The sequence below is a fragment of the Muntiacus reevesi genome, chromosome 18 (genome assembly GCF_963930625.1).
Source record: "Muntiacus reevesi chromosome 18, mMunRee1.1, whole genome shotgun sequence".
In the NCBI taxonomy this organism is placed as follows: Eukaryota; Metazoa; Chordata; class Mammalia; order Artiodactyla; family Cervidae; genus Muntiacus; species Muntiacus reevesi.
Genome location: NC_089266.1, coordinates 34882311 through 34903357, shown reverse-complemented (window position 1 = coordinate 34903357; position 21047 = coordinate 34882311). Strand labels below are relative to the sequence as shown.

Here is a 21047-nt window from a genome sequence, read left to right as displayed (position 1 = left end):
TCTAAGGAGCTCGTGTGCCCACAACGTCCACTTCTCTCTTGGGGTTGGGGGTGGGGTGGGGAGGGGGGTGGACAGCCAGACCCTTAATTCCAGTCCCAAGTGGTTCAATCTTCCAGACCCTGATACTCAGACATACCCCATAGTCCCAGTGTCAGATGGTCTCCAGGGACCCAGGCACCCACAGCTGGAAACCTCCTCCCCTTCATCCTTCAACCAATCAGATGGGGGCAGTCCCTGTGCCAGGAAAATATCTATAGAAGGAAAGAATCCCCTCTGCTCACCACCACTCCCACACCCCCTTCTGCCTGTTCCCGGAAAACGTGGGGGCTGCCAGGCCCCAGAAACTCCTCTTGGCCCTCCTGTGACTGATTGGGAATCCGGGAATGAGTGTTCTGGAAAAGTCCCTCCCCCTAGAGTGAGACCACATCAGTCAGCCTGCTGGCATTCTCCCCTTCCATTTAACATTGTGAAGCCTCCCACAGAGAGAGGCCTCCCTCTGGCCAGGCCCAACTAAACGTGCTGTCAAATGGCCTCCGCCTCTGCCTGGCCTCTGTCTGCAACCGGGGAGGGCAGGGGGAGAGGGAGGCTCACGTAGCACAGTGGTTCTCAACTTGGGGAGGTGGGGATTTTGCATCAGAGGAGATGTTTTTGATTGTTTTGATGGCAGACTGGGGTGGGAGGAATGTAGTACTGGCATCTAATTGTTAGAGACCAGGGATGCTGGTAAACATCTGAAAATGCACGGGAATGTTCTCCAGGACAAAGAATGATCCAGTCTGAACAGTCAGCAGTGTGTGGTTGAGAAACCCTGGTGTCTGGTCCCTTGGTTATCAGTTTGGATTTGGGGGATGGGAGATGGGACCTGAAAAGAAAGGCCTGTCTCCAACTATAAGTCACAGTCCAAGAGCCTAGGCCTGGCAGGGGTCCTTGCCTTCACACAGCCCCATGGTTTTCAAACTGGATACTGAAGTTTAAACTAGAATTGGAAGCTCCCAGTTCTCAACAAGCTGCGTGTGTCCATGCTATGTCACTTCAGTCGTGTCCGACTCTGCGACCCTATGGACTGTAGCCCACCAGGCTCTTCTGTCCATGGGAGTCTCCAGGCAAGAATACTGGAGTGGGTTCCCATGCCCTCTTCCAGGGGATCTTCCCTACCCAGGGATGGAACCTGCGTCTCTTATGCCTCCTGCGTTGGCAGGTAGGTTCTTTACCACTAGCGCCACGTGGGAGATCACATGTAGAGTCATCTAGTCATCTTAAAGAAACTACCTGTTGCTGGGTCTTGTCTCCAGAGATTTGGAGTTTAGTGGTCTCATATGGGGCCTCAGTTAATCTAATTTACAGCCAGCCAGGGTTAGAACCACTGTTTGGGGGAATCTGTAAAGGTGCTGGGGATAGACAGAAAGGAGTAATTTATCTCTTCTGGAGAAACACCTTCCATTTTGTTTTACACATTCTAGTCCAATGCTTTCATTTTACAATGAAAAATGGAACCCAGAAATCATATGGCATGCCCAAGCTCATACAACAATTGAAACATTCACTCATTTGATAAATACTAAGTGATTGCTAGCCGGGCACTGGACAACGCTGCCGCCCACAGTGGGGTGAGAAGCGCCCTGCTGACACCCCAGCCACAGCAGCTCTCCTTTATCTCCAAGAGCTGTCTCAAGCCCCCCAAGAATGTGCCCTCTTTCCAGGCTCAGCATTTTAGAGCTGTCCTCCTTCTCACACCCAACATGCAGTGGGTCAACAGTTTTGCCCATCTCTGAAGGACCTTGCTCCTCTCTGCCCCTCCTCCTGGTCTATGGGCCCCAGCCCTCTCTGGAACCCTCTTTCTCCCTGCAGAGCCCAGTATCCCAAATGTGCATCTGACTCTGCTCACTCCCCTAAAGCCCACTGTGTACCCTTAGCGGCCACACGGGTCTTTATTTTTTTTTTTAAATATTTACTTTTTTTTCCTGGCTGTGTTGGATCTTAATTGTGGGGTGGGGACTCTCTAGTTATCGTGCATGGGCTTAGTTGGCCTGATACTTGCGGGATCTTAGTCCCCTGAGCAAGGCTCGAACCTGTGCCCCCTGCACTGGAAGGCAGATTCTTAACCACTGGTCCACCAGGGAAGTCCCCACACTGGTCTTCTTAAAACTCCACATCATTTGACCCTCCTGTCCAGCATCAAATGATGCTTGAAAACTTGGGCTCTGGAGTTGGGCTGCCCAATTTCAAATCCTGGCTCTGGCACTTACCAAACCTTGGGAAAGTTATTTTTCTGTTCCTGTTTCCTCATGTTTTAAATGCAGATCATGTATTTCTTTGATTCCTTGGCCTTTTTTCCTTCTATCTACATTTTAACATCTCTGAAGAACCTATTTTAAATTGAAGACATGTCATAGCATAACGGTATATATTACAATTGAAAATATCTTAAATTTAGTGCAAAGGCACTTTCCTTACAGAATGACTGTGAGGTCCAAATCAGTTCATATAAAATGCTTGGGACTTTGCCCAACATGTAATGGGCCCTCATTAAGTATTAGCTATTATAATCTCTTACTTAAAACCTTCCCTAGCTTGTCTTTGCCTATAGAATATAGAGTTGACCCTTGATCCTGACATTCAAGACTCTCCACCCGCAGCTCCCCTCACTTTCTTTAGTCCTCAGGCCAGAACTGTCCGGACACAGAACTGGAATCCCACTTGAACGCCCCACAGGCATCTCAGACTCCACATGTTCACCTTTCTAGACCTATCTTCCTCTCACTCCTGGGATTTCTCAGGTTAATGGTATGGCCAACAGTGTCACAGTTATCCTCCTCCCCTCATGCCATGCGCCCACTTCTTACCAGTAAGTGGTCTACCTCGGTAGGTAATGCATCTTGGAATCTGACCCCCTGGTGTCCCCTGGGGCTTCACCTCAGCTCTGCCCACCCCACAGCCACCCTGAGTCACTTCTAGTTGCCCAAATACTGTTACCTCATATCTCCTTCCTTTGCCCAGGCTTGTTCTTCTATCTGGAAAGACTTTCTCCTTTGGCTCAGATATCCCCTCTTCTGAGAAAGCTTCTCTGAGCCCCCGAGGCTAAGTGGAGTGAGTCTGCTCCAGGCTTCTCTTGTGTGGCACCTGTTTACCTCAGGTGGTGGTGTTTCTTTACACATCTTCCTGCTGTACCACACACTACTCTCTAAAGCCACTGCTTAAAGTTCTGGGTCTGTTTCCTCAGAGCTTGGCACATGGTAGATGCCAGGAAGTGTCACTGATGACTCCAGCACCTTCTCTGAACCCTTGTGATATGTCTTCCCCGGGTAAGCCCTTCATGAACACTTCACACAGGAGGTTGGTGGAGTTAGTGTTTGTTTTGGGCACATGAGGCCAACCTACCAGAGTGTGGCCTGTCAAGGCAGGGATATTTTTTCAGAGCCCCTCACCAATCAGGAGGCTGCTGTGGGTGTGGCAGTTTTAAACAATGGCCCCATATTTAATTTAATTTAATTTAAACAATGGCCCCCCTCTAACATGCTGCCTACCTAGAGGTAAGTACTATGTATCATTCCCTTGAACCTGAGTTCCATGACTAGCTGGCTCACTGAATGTGGCAGAAGTGACATTGAGCCACTTTGTGAACCCAGACCTTAAGAATCTGTCACATTCTGCCTCTTGGGACACTCACTCTGGAACTCAGTCGTCATGCCATGAGGATGCCCAGCCTATTTTAAGGGTCTACATGGAGGGATTTGGCCAAAAGTCAGTATCTGCTGCCAGATGTACAAGTAACGCAGCCCTCTGCTCTCAGATCATCATCCCCAGACTGTCAGGTTTTCCACCCAAGGCCGCAGACATAGTAGAGCAGAGATAAACCATTCCCACAGTGTTCTGTTGGAGTTCCAGACACAAAGTCCAGAGCATGATAACATAGTTATTTAATGCCTCTTGGTATTGTTACTCAACAATGGATAACTGGAATGGTGGGGCAGAAAGAAGAGCCTAGAACCTGGCACTAAAAGCCCTGGGTTGGGACTTTCCCTGGGGCCCAGTGGTTAAGACTTGGTGCTTCTACTGCAGGGAACTTGGGTTCAATGATCCCTGGTCAGGGAACTAAGATACTGCATGCCGCAGTGGTGTGGCCAAAAGTAGTAACAAAATAAAAAAAATAAAGGCCCTGGGTTGAGGATATGGCTGGCACTGCCACTTCCTATTAATAGCTGTATATATACATGAAAAACATCAGTTCACGGGCCTGAGCTTCAGTCTTCTTACCTGTAAGATGAAGTTAATGATGGTTAACAGGTATGGAGACTATGTGTCAGACTATGTGTTAGTTACCTATAGCTGTGTAACAAATTATTCTAAAACTCAATTGAAACAATAAACCCTTATTATCTCATGGTTTCTGTGAATCAGAAATTCAGAAGCAGCTAAAATAGGTGTTTCTGGCTCAGAGTTTCTGATGAGGATGTCGTCCAGATGTAGGTCAGGGCTGCAGACATCTAAGGGCTAGAGGATCAGCTTCCAAGATTCCAAGATGGCTCACTCGAATGTCTGGCTGGCTGGTGTCGGCCGATGGCAGAAGCGCTCAACTTCTCGTCAAGTGAAGCTTCTCCATTGGGCTGCTTGACTGTCCTCGGGACACGGTGGCTGGCCTCCTCCAGAGTGAGTGATCCAAGAGAGGGAGGTAGAAGCCACACTGTCTTTCACTATCTAGCTCTGAAGTTACACACCATCCTCACAATATCCCATTGATTACACTCTTTGTGACCCCATGGACTACAGCATGCCAGGCTCCTAGTCCATGGGATTCTCCAGGCAATAATACTGGAGTGGGTTGCCATTCCCTTCTCCAGGGATCTTCCTGACCCATGGATCGAACTTGTGTCTCTTGCATCTCCTGCATTGGCAGGCAGGTTCTATACTACTGCACCACCCGGGAACGCCATTGATTACACAGATCATTGTGGAAAGGCATGACACTGTAATACCAGCTGGGGAGGTTCACTGGGAGCTGATTTGGAGACCGGCTACCACACACATGGGCACAGTTAATTCTTCAATAACCCCGCAAGGTAGATACTCCTAATAACCTCATCTTGAAGATGAGGAAACAGAGGTGTAAAAACAAGAAGTAACTTGCCCAGATTTATAGGATGGTAAGTGATCAAGCTGGGATCCAAACTCAGGTAGTCAGACTCCAGAAGTGAGCTCTCAGCTACTGGTTTAAAAAATAATAATAATTAATTAGGCTGCAATAGATCTTAGTTGCAGGACGTGGGATCTTTAGTTGCAGCATGCAAACTCTTCGTTTCGGTATGTGGGATTTAGTTCCCTGACCAGGGATGGAACCCGAGCCCCCTGCATTGGGAGCTTAGAGTCTTAGCCACTGGACCACCTGTGATGTCCCAGAGCTACTGTTCTGTAAAGGCCCTCAGCTCCATTATGAGCCTGACGGAATATGACAGATTTAAGACTGCTTCCACTTTGGAAAGAAAACTATCAGATAGATACAAGGTGGTGGGCTGGTGACTCCATTAACTAGTGAGGCAAATGTAAACTGGAAAAGAATGGGACCTCAGGGTCCTGGGAGATGGAGATGGGGTGACAGAACAAGAGGATGTTACTCAAGTGTCTGGGGAGAGCTAACTATGTGGGGCCAGGGAGTGTCACGTGGGGAGGGGGCAGGGGTGGGTTCACCAGGAGAACACCTATGGATTAAGTTTATAAACTCCCATCCCCATCAATCCCACCAAAGGAGCTCCTGATGTCAAAAATCTCCTTTGCTTCACTCTATCCAAATGACTCTGTCTCGTCCATTTGTTCAACAAAGGTTACTGAGCACTTATCATATGAGTCAGACACCATACTGGACATGGGGGACATAGCAATGCCCAGACAAGATGAAGTCATTTTCTACCTGGAATTTGGAATCTAGCAGGAGAGACAGACAAGTTACTGGCAAATTCTATCAGAGCAATGAGTGCAATGAGAAGAAAGCACAAGGATCTTAGCGTGTAGGGGAAGAGTCCAGACCAGATTAGGGGTAGGCTGCCTGTACTTAGCAAGGCCAGATTTGGAGAAGGGTGGGAAGACTTTCAAGAGGAGTGAATAGTTGTGCAAAGGCTCAGAGGAGAGAAAGAACCAGAATGTTGGGGGGCTTTCCTCTGCTGAGAGGTTGATGTGGTCAGGGAGAAGGGGAAAAGCTCGGAGATCTCAGGGATCACGGCAGAAAGGGAGAAGGTAGAGGCACCAGGATGGTTCCTGCAGAAGGATAGGTCCTACCTGTCTGCCAAACCCAAGGGGGGGGGGAAGGGGAGGTTGGCCACTGGGCCGCCCTCTCTGCTTGTCCTCCTGGTTCTCTGCCCTGTGGGGAAAGACTTGGCTCTGGTGGTGTGAATGTGCTCATCTTTCTCGGATGCAGAGCCTGCAGGGCCAGGCAGAGGTTGGGGAAAGGCAGATGGAGAGGGTGGAGGGGGTGGGGCTCTGGGCCTCCAAGTTTAAGTGTTAGCAGGATGCCCCATCTCGGCCTGGAGGCGGGCCTCCCGAGGCGGGGGTGAGAATTATCAGGCTCTGCTCCCCCACACCCCATCATCTTTATTGGCAAACGTGGGGAGGGGAGCTTAACTCCAAAAGTAAGAAACAAACAGGGATAAAGAGGCCTCTGATTTCCTGGGGATTTTTCCAAGTCAAAGACAAAGGTGGGCGGAGCCTCTGCCTCTGGTTTCCTGGCTGGAGCACAGAGAAACCAGGCCAAGAGTTCAGTCAGGAGCGCCCCCTCCTCAGTCTCCTCTCCATTCCACACCCAGGCCGGCGGCGCAGCCTCTCTCCCCTGAACCAATGGTCAGATCCTCTTCCTTGAGTTCCCTCCTTTTTCTTTCTCACCTTTCCCCAGCCTCTTTATACCTCAGGTTGGTTCTATCACTCCCCTGTTAAAACTTTTCAGGGGGTACCAAAGCCCTAAGGCCTGAGCTCCTGAGAGAGTTCTGCAAGGCCCTGCAGACTGAACCCAACCAGGTCAGGGATCCTGCCAGCTTGTTCACCTGGATCCCCAGAACCTGGCATAGTGAAAGCCTGCTGGAAGGATGATCTGACACCTAGTTTGGCTTCTGCCAGCCTCTCCGGCTGCACCGGCCTTCATATCCCACCATGTGCTCCACATGTATGTATTCTTTCATTCAATACCCAGAGGACTTCCAGTGCACCCAGATCTGTGAGGACACTGGACATTCAGAGGAAAATCAGGTTTTACCTGATCTTTCCTGAAGATGCTCATGGAACTACTGTGTTTCCCATCAAGAAACTGGACAAGGGACTTCCCTGTTGGTCCAGTGGTTAAGAATCTGCTTGCCGATGGAGCGGCCACAGGTTCGATCTCTGCGCCAGGAAGATCCCACATGCCACAGGGTAACTAAGCCCACTGGCCACAACTACCGAGCCTGTGCTCTATAATTTGTGAACCTTAGAGCCCATGCTCCGCAATGAGAAGTCACTGCAATGAGAAGCCCAACCACCACAACTAGAGAGTAGCCCCCTCTCTCAGCAACTAGAAAAAGCCCTCCCACAGCAACAAAGACCCAGCACAGCTAAAAATAAAAAAACAAAAATTTGGGAAAAAAGAAAAACTCCAATCAAACAAAAAAATGTTGAGCGAAAGAAGCCAAATGCAAACAAGAAACAGTGTGTGATTCCGTTGACTGAAAGGTCAAGAGCAGGCAGAAACCATCTCTGGGTTTTAGAAATCGGAATAGTAATTGCTGGGGAATTTCCTGGCGATCTAGCAGTCAGGACTCCACACTTTTCACCACCCAGGGCTTGGCAGTTAGGCTGAGCAGACTTCTTCATAGACAAAATGCACTGTATCTATTATAGGCCTACACTGTCCCAGGTACCTTAGGACACCTGACAGATCCAGCCCCTCCGAGCCAGTCCACAGCAAATCAGAGATGAGAGATGTGCAGGGAACAATCACATCTGTTATCTGCCCTGGTGGGAGGGCAAGAGAGCTGGCAAGAAAACCACAGGAGGAGAACTGTGAACTACGGTTTTCCCATCAATGCTGGAATTTTCCATATGTTTACCAAGATGAGGGGCCTTTGCCCTCCACAGGACTCGAGACTGCATCTGCTATGCTCACACATCTATCCCTGGGACAGAAAGACTCAGGCCAGATATCCTAAGACTGGTCCTGAGACGTGTGAGGGAAAGGGAGAGGGCATACTCCTTCTCAGAGACTTTTTGGAGCCAGACTGTGTCCCGCCCCACAGGGCGAGCAGAAGTTTACAGATCCCTAGTGTCAGCAGAGGTAACATGTGGGAGGGGCCAGAAGAAGGCCAGGAAGTGCCAGCGATGGGAAGTTGTGCCCTGAGGTATGGAGCGCTGCCCTGGATCACCGAGACCAGGTACTAAGCTGGAATCGGACTGAGGAGCCACTCAGAAGCTGTCTCCACCCCACTTGCTCCAGAGCCCCCCACATGTTCCACCCTGGGGAGCTCCCCAAAAGGTCCTTTTCGGGAGCAGCACATGAGACTGGGAAAGGACATTCAGAGCAGGGGGAAAGGCCAAGGGCTTTAATCTTAGAGATTCGGTGCGGTCTGGGGCTGACTACCTGCGCCACCATCAACACCTCGGTCGTGGCGCCATTTCACAGCCCAGAAAGCTGCGCCAGGCCGGCTTTCTGCATCAGAGTGCCATGAAGCCCTCTCAGGGACTCGGTCCTGTTTAGCCTTATCCCCGGGCCCAGGGCGGGGTCTCTCTACCAGGGGTTATTCATTTCGCGGGTTGGGCTCTGGTTGAGGGAGGTGGAGGATTCGGTTGAAGGGGGCACGGGGCGGGGGTGAAGGGGGAACGAGACACCGAGGAGGAAGTCTGGGGAGGGGTGAGAAGTTCTTTGGTGAAGTCTGGGAAGCGGGTGGGAAGGTGCAGAGAGGGTGGCAAGAGGGCGAGCAAACGACCGGCGAAGGGAGGCCCTCCCAGGGTCTGGCCTGGCTGGCCAGCCGCCAGACCTCCCCGCACCTCACCCACCGCGCCCCCTGTAGCTCATCCCTCGGGGAACCCGGGCCAAGCCGCCAGGCCCCGCCCCGCGGCTTCGGTCCTGCCCTCCCCGGGATTTAGTCCCGGCAGCCTGGGCGGCTCCCCAGCCGCTGCTTCCGCCTTCGCCAGGTGAGGGTCGACAGAGAGAGGGGCTCTGGGGGCCGGGCTGGCGGGGCGGCCTTCGTTTGGGGGCGCGAGCCGCCCCTCCCCGGTCCTTCTCTTCCGCGGCCACGTCTTCTCCTGTCCCCCACCTCGTGCTGTCCGGCCCCTTCTCACCTGGCCACTGGTGCCGATGTCCTAGCGTCCTGGGCTTTTCTCCTCCCGCCGGCCCTGTTCTGACCCGCGATTCCTCGCCATCTCCGAGCGTCCCTCGGGACCCATCCTGGGGTCCTCCGCTTCCTCCGGCTTAACTAAATAGGGGTGGGAGGGGGGCAGGTGTGTGTAAGGGAGAGTGTGTGCGCAGACAGCCGGCACCCGGAGCACCGAGAGCCTTATTGAATAAAGACTGGTGGAGTTGCCCGGGACTCACGTGTGCCAGCCGGGCTCTGAGCTCAGGTGGGTGGGGAAGGGACTGTGTACCTGGCAGCCTGGGTGTCTCTGAGCAGAACCTGAGATTCACCGCCCGTCACAAATGCCCGATTTGATTTCACATGTTGCTGCCTAGGGTGTGGAAGAGGCAATGACTCTGGGTATCTCTGGGCAGAGGGGGCAGCCTACTGGCATATCTCAGGTATATGTGGACACCAAAGCTTGATGTCTTGTGTGTTTGTGTGGACCTGGGTGTCTCACACTTGAGGGTCGATGAATCTTGGAGGCAGTAAATGCAACATGTCTCAAGGGGGTGTTTGTGAGGGATACGTGGCAGGAAGCCTGGTGTCTTTTGTGGCAGCTAGTATATGCCTCAGCTGGGAGTGGATGTGTATCATGTGTCTCTGGTGTCTTTGGCATCATATCTCTAGGGAATCTGTAGGTGTGATGTATTTGTGTGTGTTGTACCTCTGTGTCTGAAGTGTGGTTAGTGTATCTGGGCATCTCTGGAGTGTATGTGGTAGATCAGAATGTCTCCAGTGTACCTGAGTGGGTGTGTACAAGGTCTAAGAGGCAGTATTTCTGGGTGGCCTGGGGTACAGGCAGGGCTTCCCAGGTTGCTCTAGTGGTAAAGAAGCCACCTGCCAATGCAGAAAACGTAAGAGATGCGGGTTCCATCCCTGGGTCAGGAAGATTCCCTGGAGGAGGGCATGGCAACCCACTCTAGTATTCTTGCCTGGAGAATTCCAAGGACAGAGGAGCCTGGAGGGTTACAGTCCATAGGGTTGCAAAGAGTTGGACATGACTGAAACGACTTAGCATGTCAGAGTGGGGCCACACACCTGAAGTCTGCTAGGTGCTGAAATCTTAAGTGTGAGGAGAACGTTCTTCCTGGGTGGGGTTTGTGGGTATGAGGGGCAGGATTCCTGGCTGACCCTGAGATCCCTCCCTCTGTACCTGAGTGTTTCGGAGGGTTTGAGGGTGGAGCTGGCGACCTTGTCTCTGGTGCCTGAGTGTCTCAGGTGGACTACCCTGGACCATGTGACTGGAGGACGGGGCCTCACAGGGGTCCCTCCTCCAGACATGCTCCCCGAGGCGGGTTCCCTGTGGCTGCTGCGGCTGCTCCGAGACCTCCAGCTGGCCCAGTTTTACCGGCCTATCCTGGAGGAGCTTAATGTGACTCGGCCGGAGCACTTCGACTTTGTAAGAGCTGAAGATCTGGATGGCATTGGCATGGGCCGGCCTGGTGAGACTCCCCTGCCCCTAGGCCCTACTGTTTCCTTCCCCAGCCTGTTAGTTGCAACTCTCCTCCAACCACCGCACACCCCAGCTTTCTTCTTGCTTGTAAATCCCTTGCATCCTGCTCCCTGCCACCCCCATTACCCCATCCCTCTGATTCTGGCCTCCCTCAGCCCAACGTAGACTGGCTGAAGCTCTGAAGAGGCACCGTTCGGGGCTCAAGTCTAAGAACTGGGTCTACAAGGTGTGTGTTTTGGGGTGGGGGGCGAGAGCCTTTTCAGGGCCAGCTCAGGCCCGGGCAGGGGGCAGGCTGAGTGGCAGAGAAGAGTGTAAACAGGGTTCCACACACCTGATTTCCCACCCTTGTTTCAGATCTTTGGGGGCTTTGCCCCTGGGCAGAAGGAGACCACCCCACCCTCAGATAGCCTTCCATCCCTCCCTGAGCCAGATGGGAGACTCAAGTGTCTGATCCCAGACCGGGCTGTGTGCCGAGGGGAGCTTCTGGGCTCCGGCTGCTTTGGCATGGTGCACCGAGGGCTGTGGACACTACCCAGCGGCCAGACTGTGAGTGTCCAGGGAGTCTACTTCATTCTGGGATCTTGGGCCAGCTGCCCCCTCTCTGAAGGCCCTCTCTGCTCTGGCCTTGGCTTAACTGCTCCCGTGCCTGACGGTGCTTCCCCCCACACCCAGGTCCCAGTGGCTGTCAAGTCCCTCCGGGTGGGTCCCGAAGGTCCCGAGGGCACTGAGCTAGAGGACTTCCTGAGAGAAGTGTCCGTCATGATGAACTTGGAGCATCCACACGTGCTGCGTCTGCATGGCCTGGTACTGGGCCAGCCTCTGCAGATGGTGAGCAAACCCCGAGGCTGGCACCTGGGACAGTCCCCGGGCCAATGGGTTACAGGAGGGTGAGCGCTAGGGTGTCATGGGGCTGGACTACCGCTCATACCGATGTTCTCCTGCAGGTGATGGAGCTGGCGCCCCTGGGCTCCCTGCACGCGCGTCTGACGGCCCCGGCCCCCACGCCCCCGCTACCCCTGGCCTTGCTCTGCCTCTTTCTGCGGCAGGTGGCGGGGGCCATGGCGTACCTGGGGGCCCGTGGGCTGGTGCACCGAGACCTGGCCACGCGCAACCTGCTGCTGGCTTCACCGCGCACCATCAAGGTGGCTGACTTCGGGCTGGTGCGACCGCTGGGCGGTGCCCGGGGTCGCTACATCATGGGCGGGCCCCGACGCATCCCCTTTGCATGGTGAGAACCTGCGCGGAGGGGCAGGATCTGGGGGCAGGAGCCGAGGGGGTGGTCCTCTGAGGGAGGCGGGGACTAGAGGAGTCTTCCAGTCTGGAAGGGCCGAGAAAGGAGGGCTTTGGGAGGAACGCTGCACTAAGGGGGCGTGCCCAGTGGCAGGTGGGCGCAACGGGTGCACAGCCTGCGCACACATCCAGCCCCCTTCAGCTCCTCTTCCACAGGTGTGCGCCCGAGAGCCTGCGCCACGGGGCCTTCTCGTCTGCCTCGGACGTGTGGATGTATGGGGTGACGCTGTGGGAGATGTTCGCTGGGGGCGAGGAGCCCTGGGCCGGGGTCCCGCCATACCTCATCCTGCAACGGCTGGAGAAGGACCGAGCCCGCCTGCCCAGGCCTCCTCTCTGCTCCAGGGCCCTCTACACCCTGGCCTTGCGCTGCTGGGCCTACCACCCTGCTGACCGGCCCACCTTTTCCGACCTAGAAGGGCTGCTTCAAGAGGTGGGAGCTCCTGCCTCCCCGGAAACCCCGTCTCTCTTGCGTCTATTTCATCTCCCAGGGTCCCATGCACAAGATTGACATATACTGACTCCCAGGTTGGGGTCTGAGACCTGACTCTGAACAAAGCAGATTCATTCCTCACCTTCAGGGTCCTCAGAGCCCAAGGGAGACAGCTGGGGTCTAATTTATGTGGGCTGGAGGCTGGGGAAGAGAGAGGGGAGCCCAGAGCAGCAGGACACAGTGGGTGTTTGACAGGCAGAAGAAAGGTTCCGCGTGGGAGGGGGAAGTACAGTGACCTAGGTGGCAGAGGCACTTTAGGGGTGCACCAAGGAGGGACTTATAAGAGATGGTAAATAACCGGTGCTAACGCTGAGAGCGCTCGGCATGCACAAGATACTGTGATAAGTGCTCTCCGTGCATCCTGATGCATGTTCACTCATTCAGTCCTCACAACAACCCAGCTCAGTCTTAGGGAGGGGGCAGTTAAGACACTGACAGATTAAGTGATTTGCCTAAAGTCACACAGGAAGTGGAGGGATGGAGAGCTGAGTCACTCTGACTGTAGAGCCATACCCTAAATCACTATATACTCTTTAACATTAAAGGAGTTTAGTCCTTAACTCTGAGGACATCTGGGGGCCACAGAAGGGTTGTGAGCAGGAGAGGTACAAGCCATCTTTATATATATGTCACTCTGGTTTCCTTGGTGGTGTTAGTGGTAAAGAACCTGCCTGCCATGCAGGTGACGTAAGAGACGTGGGTTTGATCCCTGGGTTGGGAAAATCCCCTGGAGGAGGGCATGGCAACCCATTCCAGTATTCTGGCCTGGAGAACCCCTTGGACAGAGGAGCCTGGTGGGCTACAGTCCACAGGGTCCCAAAGGGTTGGACACAACTGAAGCGACTTAGCACAGCACACACTCTGGTTTGGTGCAAGAATGGATTAGAAGGATGAGACTGAAGATGCGAAGAACAGTAGACTGCAATGACTGTGAAGCAGAAGTGAGATGAAGAAGTCTGGACGAGGGTGGAGGCAGTGGTGCTACAGAGAAGTGGAGAATTCCCAGAGGTGCTTGGGAGGCAGATCTGATGGGCCTGGGTATGGAGTGAAGGCAGTGTACAGGTTGACTCTCCCCTTGGCCCCCCTAGATAGAGGCAGGGTCCCCTTTTGTTGCTCCCTGACCCCTGGGCTGTGTCCAGCTTGGCATGGAATCCAGATCTACCTCCACTGGATTACAACCGAGAGACAGGGACCATCCCACCCTGGGCCCAGGACACAGGACACACCTGGTAGGGGTTTGCTTGATGGGTGCATGAACAGTCTCCTCTGTTCCCAGGACATTACCCTTGTGACTCATGCCACAAGCCCAGCCACCCTTTCCTCCTGTCTCTACAGGCCTGGCCTCCTGAGGGACGTTGTGTGAGGGAGGTCATGGAGCCCGGTGCCCTGAGGATGGAGCCTGGTGACCCCATCACTATCATCGAGGGCAGGTGAGGGTCTCATGCCTCCCACCCAGCTCCAGGAGGACTCCCTCCCAACCCTCCTGATGCTGGTCCCAGCTCAGCTTCCCCCCAGCTCCTTGAACCCTAGGCCTCTGCCTCCTTTCCCCTCATAGCCCCGAGCGCTCTACCACAGTCCTGATCTCCCCGCTAGAGCCACCACTGGCCCATAGAGCCCTTCTGTGTTAGAGAGAAAAAAGCATCCCTTCCTCCGGGCAGATGTGGCTCCGTAGCGCACAGCTTGTGAGCTGAATGTGGACCGGTGCCCAGCTCCCACTCTCCCCTGGCTCCCAGCCCTTTCACCCGTGCCTCTTCCCACAGCCTTGACTCCACAACCTGGAAGGGCCAGAATGGTCGCACATTCAAAGTGGGCAGCTTCCCAGCCTCGGCGGTGACGCTGGTAGACCCACCAGCCACCCGCCCTGTCCTCAGAGGCACCCCTGCCCGGGGAGAGCGACACCAGAGAAACGCAGATGGGTGAGGACCTGAAAGAGTGGTGCCCAGAGCTAAGCTAGGGAACCAACCAAGCCCAGCAACTTTTCTGGAAGGGGAGTCTGTGGGGGAGGTGAAGTTGGAGGGAGGTGTGTAAAGATGGAGGGGAGTGGGGTAAAGCTGGAGGGGAGGCTGGACGTGCCTCATGTCTCAGTTTGCCTGGAGGCCCCAGAGATTCTAAGCTGGAGGGGAAGGGGTAAAGGTGGAGGGGAGGCTGGACGTGCCTCAGGTCTCAGCCTGCTCAGGTCTCAGCCTGCTCGGAGGCCCCAGAGATTCTTTGGGGGAGGGCACTGCTCTCTGCAGTGGGGATGGAGAATGAACTGGAACACTCTCCAACAGGGACAGAGGGAAGGCAAAGCTTCAGGATGCCCCTCAGGCTCGGGGCCAGAGAAGGAATGTGGCTCTGCAGAGGACTAAAGGTGGGCCTGGCAGTGGGGACAGAGCCTGCCAGATCTCCCAGGAGGTCTGGAATCACCCTCCAACAATGCCCCTTGCTCTGATTGCATCTGTGATCTCCCCACCTATGATGTCCTGCCCTTCCTCTGCCTGCTGACATCCTGGTTGGACTTTGGGCAGCATCTCTCCCCTGCAGCCCCTGGCTGCTCTCTGGGCCCCCTAGCTGCCTGGATATGGGCATCCATCCTGCACATCTGGGTTCTGCCTAGACAGAGGACCACCCCAAGGACAGCACAGATAGCCAGAGAACATGAAGAAGGCAGCTGGGATTCCTCTCAAGTTGTGTTTTCTTTCTCAAATATGCAGGCATTTCCAAAAGTCTGGAGTCAGTTCTTTCCCTGGGCCCCCGCCCCACAGGAGGTGGGTCAAGCCCCCCTGAACTTCGACATGCCAGAACTGGGCCCCAGGGACCCCCAGGCCGGCCACCCCACCTTCCCATGGCCACCAGCTCTTCCCAGCCTCCCAGGGAGCGGCCTCCCTGGCCCAAAAGAGAACCCCCCAACAGTCACCCCATAGGAGCACCTGGAGCCAGCAAAGCCGCCATCCCCTCCGGAGGACCCCTGTCCGACCCCGAGCTACAGAGGAGGGTTATGGAGGTGAGGTCTCCCTGAAGGGGCCCGGTGTCCAGAGGGGCTACAGACTGGGGAAGGGGCCTAAGTGAGGCTTTGTCCCTGGTAGGTGGAGCTGAGTGTGCACGGGGTCACCCACCAGGAGTGCCAGGCTGCTCTAAGAGCCACCGGGGGAGATGTGGTTTCTGCCATCCGGAACCTCAAGGTAAAGTCTGACCCTTCTCCTGGTTCCCGCCCTTCCTGGCCCTGCCCTCTGGCAGTCAGCCGCCTGTCCTCCCACTCCCACAGGTAGAACAGCTCTTCTACCTCAGCAGCTGGTCCAGAGCGGACTGCCGGCGCGTCCTGGAGCGTTACCAGTGGGACCTCTCGGCCGCCAGCCGCTATGTCCTGGCCCAGCCCTGAGCTCTGTTCTTTGAGCACAGACACCACACAGACCAAGGGCCTGGCCACATGAGACCAGGCAGAAGCAGAACAAGGTCCCAACAGGCTTGTGGTAGGTACAGGAGGAGCCCAGCACCGGGCACCGGTGTCTCCTCACCTGCCCCTTGGCCTCTGAGGGCACAAGCTCCCTTGGCCATAGGAGGAACTAGTCCATCCTGCCCAACAAGAGGGAACACTTGGAGGAGCGGAGCTGTGACACATCATGCCCACAGGAAGCTTCTGTCACTACAGAAAATGAGCACAAGGCCATTCTGGGTCACGGGAGAAGCCATCCTGAACTGCCATCAGCTACCACACTGGGCTCCCTGGGGGCAGCCATCTTGGATGACTTGGGGAATATGGCCTCAGCTGCCTTGGCATGGTCTGGGGCCATCATGGGTGATGAAACGGGCTCTCTTAGACTCAAGGACACATGATCTTGGCAGTGTGATTATGAGATTATGAGATGGTCCAGGCCCTGCCTATCCCAGCTATCATATTTCCCTTTGTCTCTTCCCACACCCAACTCTTTCTCCTACCCTCTCCCATTACATACATCTTCCAGTGTGCAAAAAGTTACAAAGTTTATATGAATGTAACATAAAAAGATACAGCTTCCTTCCTGGGGCAAGGGAAGGAAGGGGTGGTTAAGGCACAGGAAGTCGCAGCAAGCACCAGCTGAGGGAGAGGAAGTTGGCACTGGGGTCCTGGCCCTAGTGGGGAGGTAGGATGCCCTCAGAGTGCCATCATCTGAGGCTGAACGAATTGGCCAAGCGGATGCGGGGAAAGGGTGGCCAGGTCTGCCATCTTTGGTGCCTTTCCCACCCCCAGCCCTGTCAGAAAACCCCAGAGTCCTGCATTCTAAGGCCTCGTCTGGAGCAGAAGCCCTGGAAGGGGTTGGGAGGAGGTGGGTAGGGAACACTTGAAAGCCGATGTGCCTGCATGCTGAGGGACCACTGGAAATATGGCGGGAAGTAGCAGGGGAAGGGCTCTCATACATACCCTTCTGTGGGAGCCACAGGTGAAGGAGGCCAGGGGAGCAGGGGAGGGATGGGGCCCCAAGCCCCCAGCCTCTCAGGCTTCCCTGTCTCTCGCCTGCAGTGTGCACGGAGGAAAGGGGCTGCCTCTGAGCAGGGGCCAGGGCGGGTGACCATCCTGAATTCTGGTTGAGTTGATGGTCTCCTCACCCAGAGAGGGCCTCTAACTGGTGATGGCAGAGGGCCCAGCGCCTCCTCGCTTCTCGAAGAACATGTAGTCCTGAGGGGAGGGCATGGTCAGCAGAATATCTGGCTGGTCCAGCCTGGCTCAGCTATCACAACCCAGGCCTGGAACCCCAAACCCCTAAAGATTCTGTCCCTGAGCCTCTCCTAACAGGAGACGGCCAAGAAGCACTCAGAATCTCTGAGTGAGAGCCGAGGGGTACTGGGGGGAGGAGCGAGGGCTGCTGACTCACAATGAGGAACGTGGCTCCGAGCAGCACAGCTTTCACCCTCACATCCAGGTCCAGCGGGAACTGCAGGCCGAAGTCATCTGCGTCAGTAAGGGCTTCTCGGAGCAGGCCCCCCCACTGCTTGCTGATGCGGCCCACACTGCGGGATTCGTCTGGGGTCTTCACCTGGCAGGAGAGAGAGAGGGAGGGAGATCCCACATGGAAGGGGTGTGCCTGATCTCATCTGCCTCTAGTCCCACTCCCATAGTCCCCGGTTATGAACTGTGCAGGCTGTACACGTAGTGAATCCTCCCAAAGCCTTTGGGTTCCATGTGACATCTGGGGACACTGAGCCACCCGAGGTCACCCTGTGAGTCCACAACAAAAATCAGGATGGCAACTTGGATCTGTTGCTCTTGAAAGGCCACACATGACTACTAAACATCAGTGTTGGGAGAAACAGAAGCACAATGCAGTCTAATCTCCTTAGCGGATGGCAAGGTTTGTTTTGGTTACCAAAGTCCTTGCCACCCACGGTTGGTGCAGTTTGTGCCCTATACAGAGTAGCCTGGCCAGACGGGCTAAAAGAGGCTGCTAAATGCCTGATTGTGTTCAGCCAACCAGGCTTCTAGATGGCCCAGAGGGGTGTCTGTCCTCTCATCTGCAAGGTAGTGAGGGCTCTGTCTAGTGTGGCATGCAAGCCTCATCCAAGGTGGATACAAGTCCATCCAGTGGGAGGAGGGGGCAGCAGAAAGTGGCCTCTGAGGACCAGGGTCTTCACTGGCCTCTCTGAACCCAGCAGCAACAGGCCCTGCCAATGTGGGTGGTAATTCACAGTTACCGCCTGGACTTTATCCTCCGCTCATTCTCCTGTGGCTAGAACTGGAGTGATATCCTGCCCATCCCCTTCCCTGAAGGTCCTACAGCCCTGGGGCAATTCCTGCAGACCAGTACCAGGTTGGTTGGGCCTCTCCCAGCCAGCCCTGCAGTCCCAAGAACACAACCCCAAATGTGGACCATTCATATTACATAAAAGGAAGACTGACCCGATGAGAACCATGCAGCCTACATATTCTCATCCAGAGATCACCAAGTTATCTCTTTCCCAACGAGTTCCTATCAAAGAAGCTTTCCCCAGGTACCAAGATGACTCAGTTTTAAAAAGTAACCTTAGGTAGAGCACCTTATCAGAAGCCTTGGAAAGCCTACCCGACTATACCTGTTGTTTCCTCCCTTATCTACACATATAATTATCCCTTAAAGTATTCAAGTGCCTTTATCTTCTAGAAAAGAAGGTGCTTCCCAGGCTTTACTCTTAAATGGTCACCACTTGGATTCTCTAGGCTCCAGGTTGATGACCAGAATGTATGGTAAGAAGGACATCACCTGGATTTCAGGCTAGGGGTGGATGGGTGAACACTTGGCAAGGCAAGCCACAGGATGTTACCAAGTGAAATCAGTGCTTGCTCCAGGGCTTGGGCTCATGAATTCACACACACAGCGGCCACATGGGCCCAGTCCAAGGTACACTCAATAATCATCCTTCACCCTAAATCCAGCCTGGCCTAAGGTTATTTTTTTCTCCATCAACACAAGGTTGCAGATCACAATCAGCATTGGCCCTTAAGATGAAATCCTCTCAGCTATTTTTTTTTTTTCAGCCATGTTTTTATAAAACCCGGGTCCATCTTATTTCTGAATAGAGGAAAGCCAGCAATGTGGTAGGCATCACAGTGGGTTTGGATTAATGAGCTCTTGACTATCCTGCCTCATGGATGCCTTGGTTTATGAAGGTTCCAGGAATCTCCCCTTATTCCTGATACCTCAAAGTTGGTGTCTGTGCCACAGCCGCACGTCCAGCAGGGCCCTACCACTCTCAGGAGGGTCTGGCGGTCAGCGTCCTGGATAGAAAACTTAGGGATGAAAGGATGCCAGGTCTGTAGAACGTGGCCAATGGTGGTGCCTGGTGGAGCCTGGACTTCCATCTGGAGTTGGAAGCAGACAGAATCACTCCCTAGCCGGGTACCCTGGCCCCCAAACTCTCACCAGTCTAGCTCTATCATCTGTTTCCCCTCATGAGACCTCCCATCCCCTTCACTAGACCACCTGTCTGCCCTCTCACTAGGCCTCCCATCCCACCTGCTGCTGGCCAACTCCAATCGGAGGACCATCTCATCCCATGCCTCATCCAGGTTCTGCCGCCATCACTGGCCAGCCCCTTATCAAGTTTCTCTCTGGCCCCAGCCTTCCCCACTCACCTCCTGGAGGCCACAGGGACAGCAGCTGCAGCCACAGTGGAGGGGGCGGAGCAGGCGCAGCACCTCTCTGTCCCCGGGGTCCACCAGGCGGACCCGCAGGGGCCGCCGGGCCCCACAGCACAGCCGGGCACAGCAGTTGCTCTCCTCTGCCGCCTGACCCAGGGGTTGTCCGGCCCCGGAGCGCAGTTCGTAGCGGTTACAGGTCTCCCAGCCCAAGAGCGCTGCCAAGGGGTGACATGCTGAGGCTCCAACACCAGCGCCTGCCCCAGAGCCCACTATTTGCCCCCTTGATGAGGCCCAACCTATTCCTCCTTCCACTCACTTTCCACCGGCTCAGCCTTCTGGTGAATCAAGATCTGATCAGTCTGGAAAGACAGGGGCCAGGCGGACATCAGTTGGTTGGCCTAGTCGCCCGTGTCCCCTCCCTGTCACTCCTCCCTTCCTTCCTTCCTTCCTCCCTCCCTCCCTCCCTCTCACTCACCTGCACCAGGAATTCGAGGCCAGAAGGCACCCCTGGCAATGGCAAGAAGGGGGCAGCTGGTCCCGGGGCCCCAGGGCCGGGCGAGGGGAAGAGAGCAAAGCCTGGCGCGGGGGCAGGCACGTGGGCGGGCACTGGGGCCTGGCCGGGCCCAGGCCCGGGATGCAGTGCTGGCTCCGGGTATCCAGCAGTCACAGGGTAGGGAGGTGGGGGCGAAGGGGCATAGCCTTTGGGGGGCAAGTAGCCTGTGGGGGGGACAAGAGTAGGTTAGAAGGGGTCCCTGACTTCATCCCTTTACCGCTTGGCCCACAGGCCGCGAGGCTGCGGGGAAAATGTGAAGAGAACAGAACGAGAAAGATGGGGCGGGGGAGCAGGGCGGCGGCTTCTCGGGGAGGAAGGGAGGGGCCCCACACAGCCAGTCCGAGCACATTCCCGGAGGATGCGTCTGACACCAGGCTACCAAGTCCGTGGGGGGATAACGGAGACCCTCGACCTTGTACCCACTTACCTGCCATGGGAGAGGGGCGAGGATTCGTGGGATGTCGGTGTCCCAGAGGTTTAGTTCTAGAAGTGGAGGCAAGCTCGAAGACAGCAGACAGACACAAAGACAGACACAAAGACCGACAGGCAAACGCGGAGAGGCAGCTGCGCCCAGCGCCGACCCAGGGTCTCTAGGGCGGCGCGTCTGACTCGGGGAGAAACCGAAAGTGTCAGCGGGCAAGGCGGGGGCGCTGGGACCCTGGATTCCCGCAGGGGCCCCAGTACCGCCCCCTCCCTTTGTTCTCCCATTCTCCGCGGAGGCGGCTGTTGGCAGACGGCAGGACAGATGGGCCTGCAGTCAGACCGACGACCCGACCTCGAGGGAGGTCTCCTGACCCCTCTGCTCCCCCTGCTCACCTGAAGCCCCCAGAATAGCCCGGGTGCCC

The 21047-nt window shown here is 55.2% G+C and overlaps 2 protein-coding genes across 7 annotated transcripts; one reads left to right on the top strand and one right to left on the bottom strand.

The window, feature by feature from the left end:
- Positions 1 to 175: 175 nt before the first annotated feature.
- Positions 176 to 21012, bottom strand: PLSCR3 (phospholipid scramblase 3). 4 transcript variants are annotated; one of them, XM_065910435.1, is made up of 8 exons: positions 20630 to 21012; positions 20125 to 20366; positions 19966 to 20008; positions 19644 to 19864; positions 19209 to 19370; positions 17410 to 17571; positions 9292 to 9425; positions 176 to 251 (listed from the first exon to the last, which is right to left on the bottom strand). In XM_065910435.1, exons 1-8 carry the CDS (start codon positions 20634 to 20636, stop codon positions 218 to 220), a joined length of 1005 nt encoding a protein of 334 aa, XP_065766507.1. In that variant the 5' UTR covers positions 20637 to 21012; the 3' UTR covers positions 176 to 217. The 4 variants fall into 4 exon arrangements, with proteins under 4 accessions (XP_065766507.1, XP_065766508.1, XP_065766506.1 ...); XM_065910436.1 differs by lacking the exon at positions 176 to 251 and adding an exon at positions 4021 to 4254; XM_065910434.1 differs by lacking the exon at positions 176 to 251 and adding an exon at positions 4556 to 4640.
- On the top strand, positions 8300 to 15962 carry TNK1 (tyrosine kinase non receptor 1). Of its 3 annotated transcripts, none has more exons than XM_065910429.1 (13): positions 8300 to 8384; positions 10625 to 10789; positions 10956 to 11026; positions 11155 to 11346; positions 11473 to 11628; positions 11745 to 12028; positions 12247 to 12520; positions 13916 to 14010; positions 14341 to 14496; positions 14851 to 14930; positions 15274 to 15563; positions 15646 to 15741; positions 15825 to 15962. In XM_065910429.1, the coding sequence occupies exons 1-13, from the start codon at positions 8354 to 8356 to the stop codon at positions 15936 to 15938; spliced, it is 2004 nt and encodes a 667-aa protein (XP_065766501.1). In that variant the 5' UTR covers positions 8300 to 8353; the 3' UTR covers positions 15939 to 15962. The 3 variants fall into 3 exon arrangements, with proteins under 3 accessions (XP_065766501.1, XP_065766502.1, XP_065766503.1); XM_065910430.1 differs by lacking the exon at positions 8300 to 8384 and adding an exon at positions 8957 to 9144; XM_065910431.1 differs by lacking the exons at positions 8300 to 8384; positions 10956 to 11026 and having other exon boundaries at positions 10634 to 10789.
- Positions 21013 to 21047: the final 35 nt, after the last annotated feature.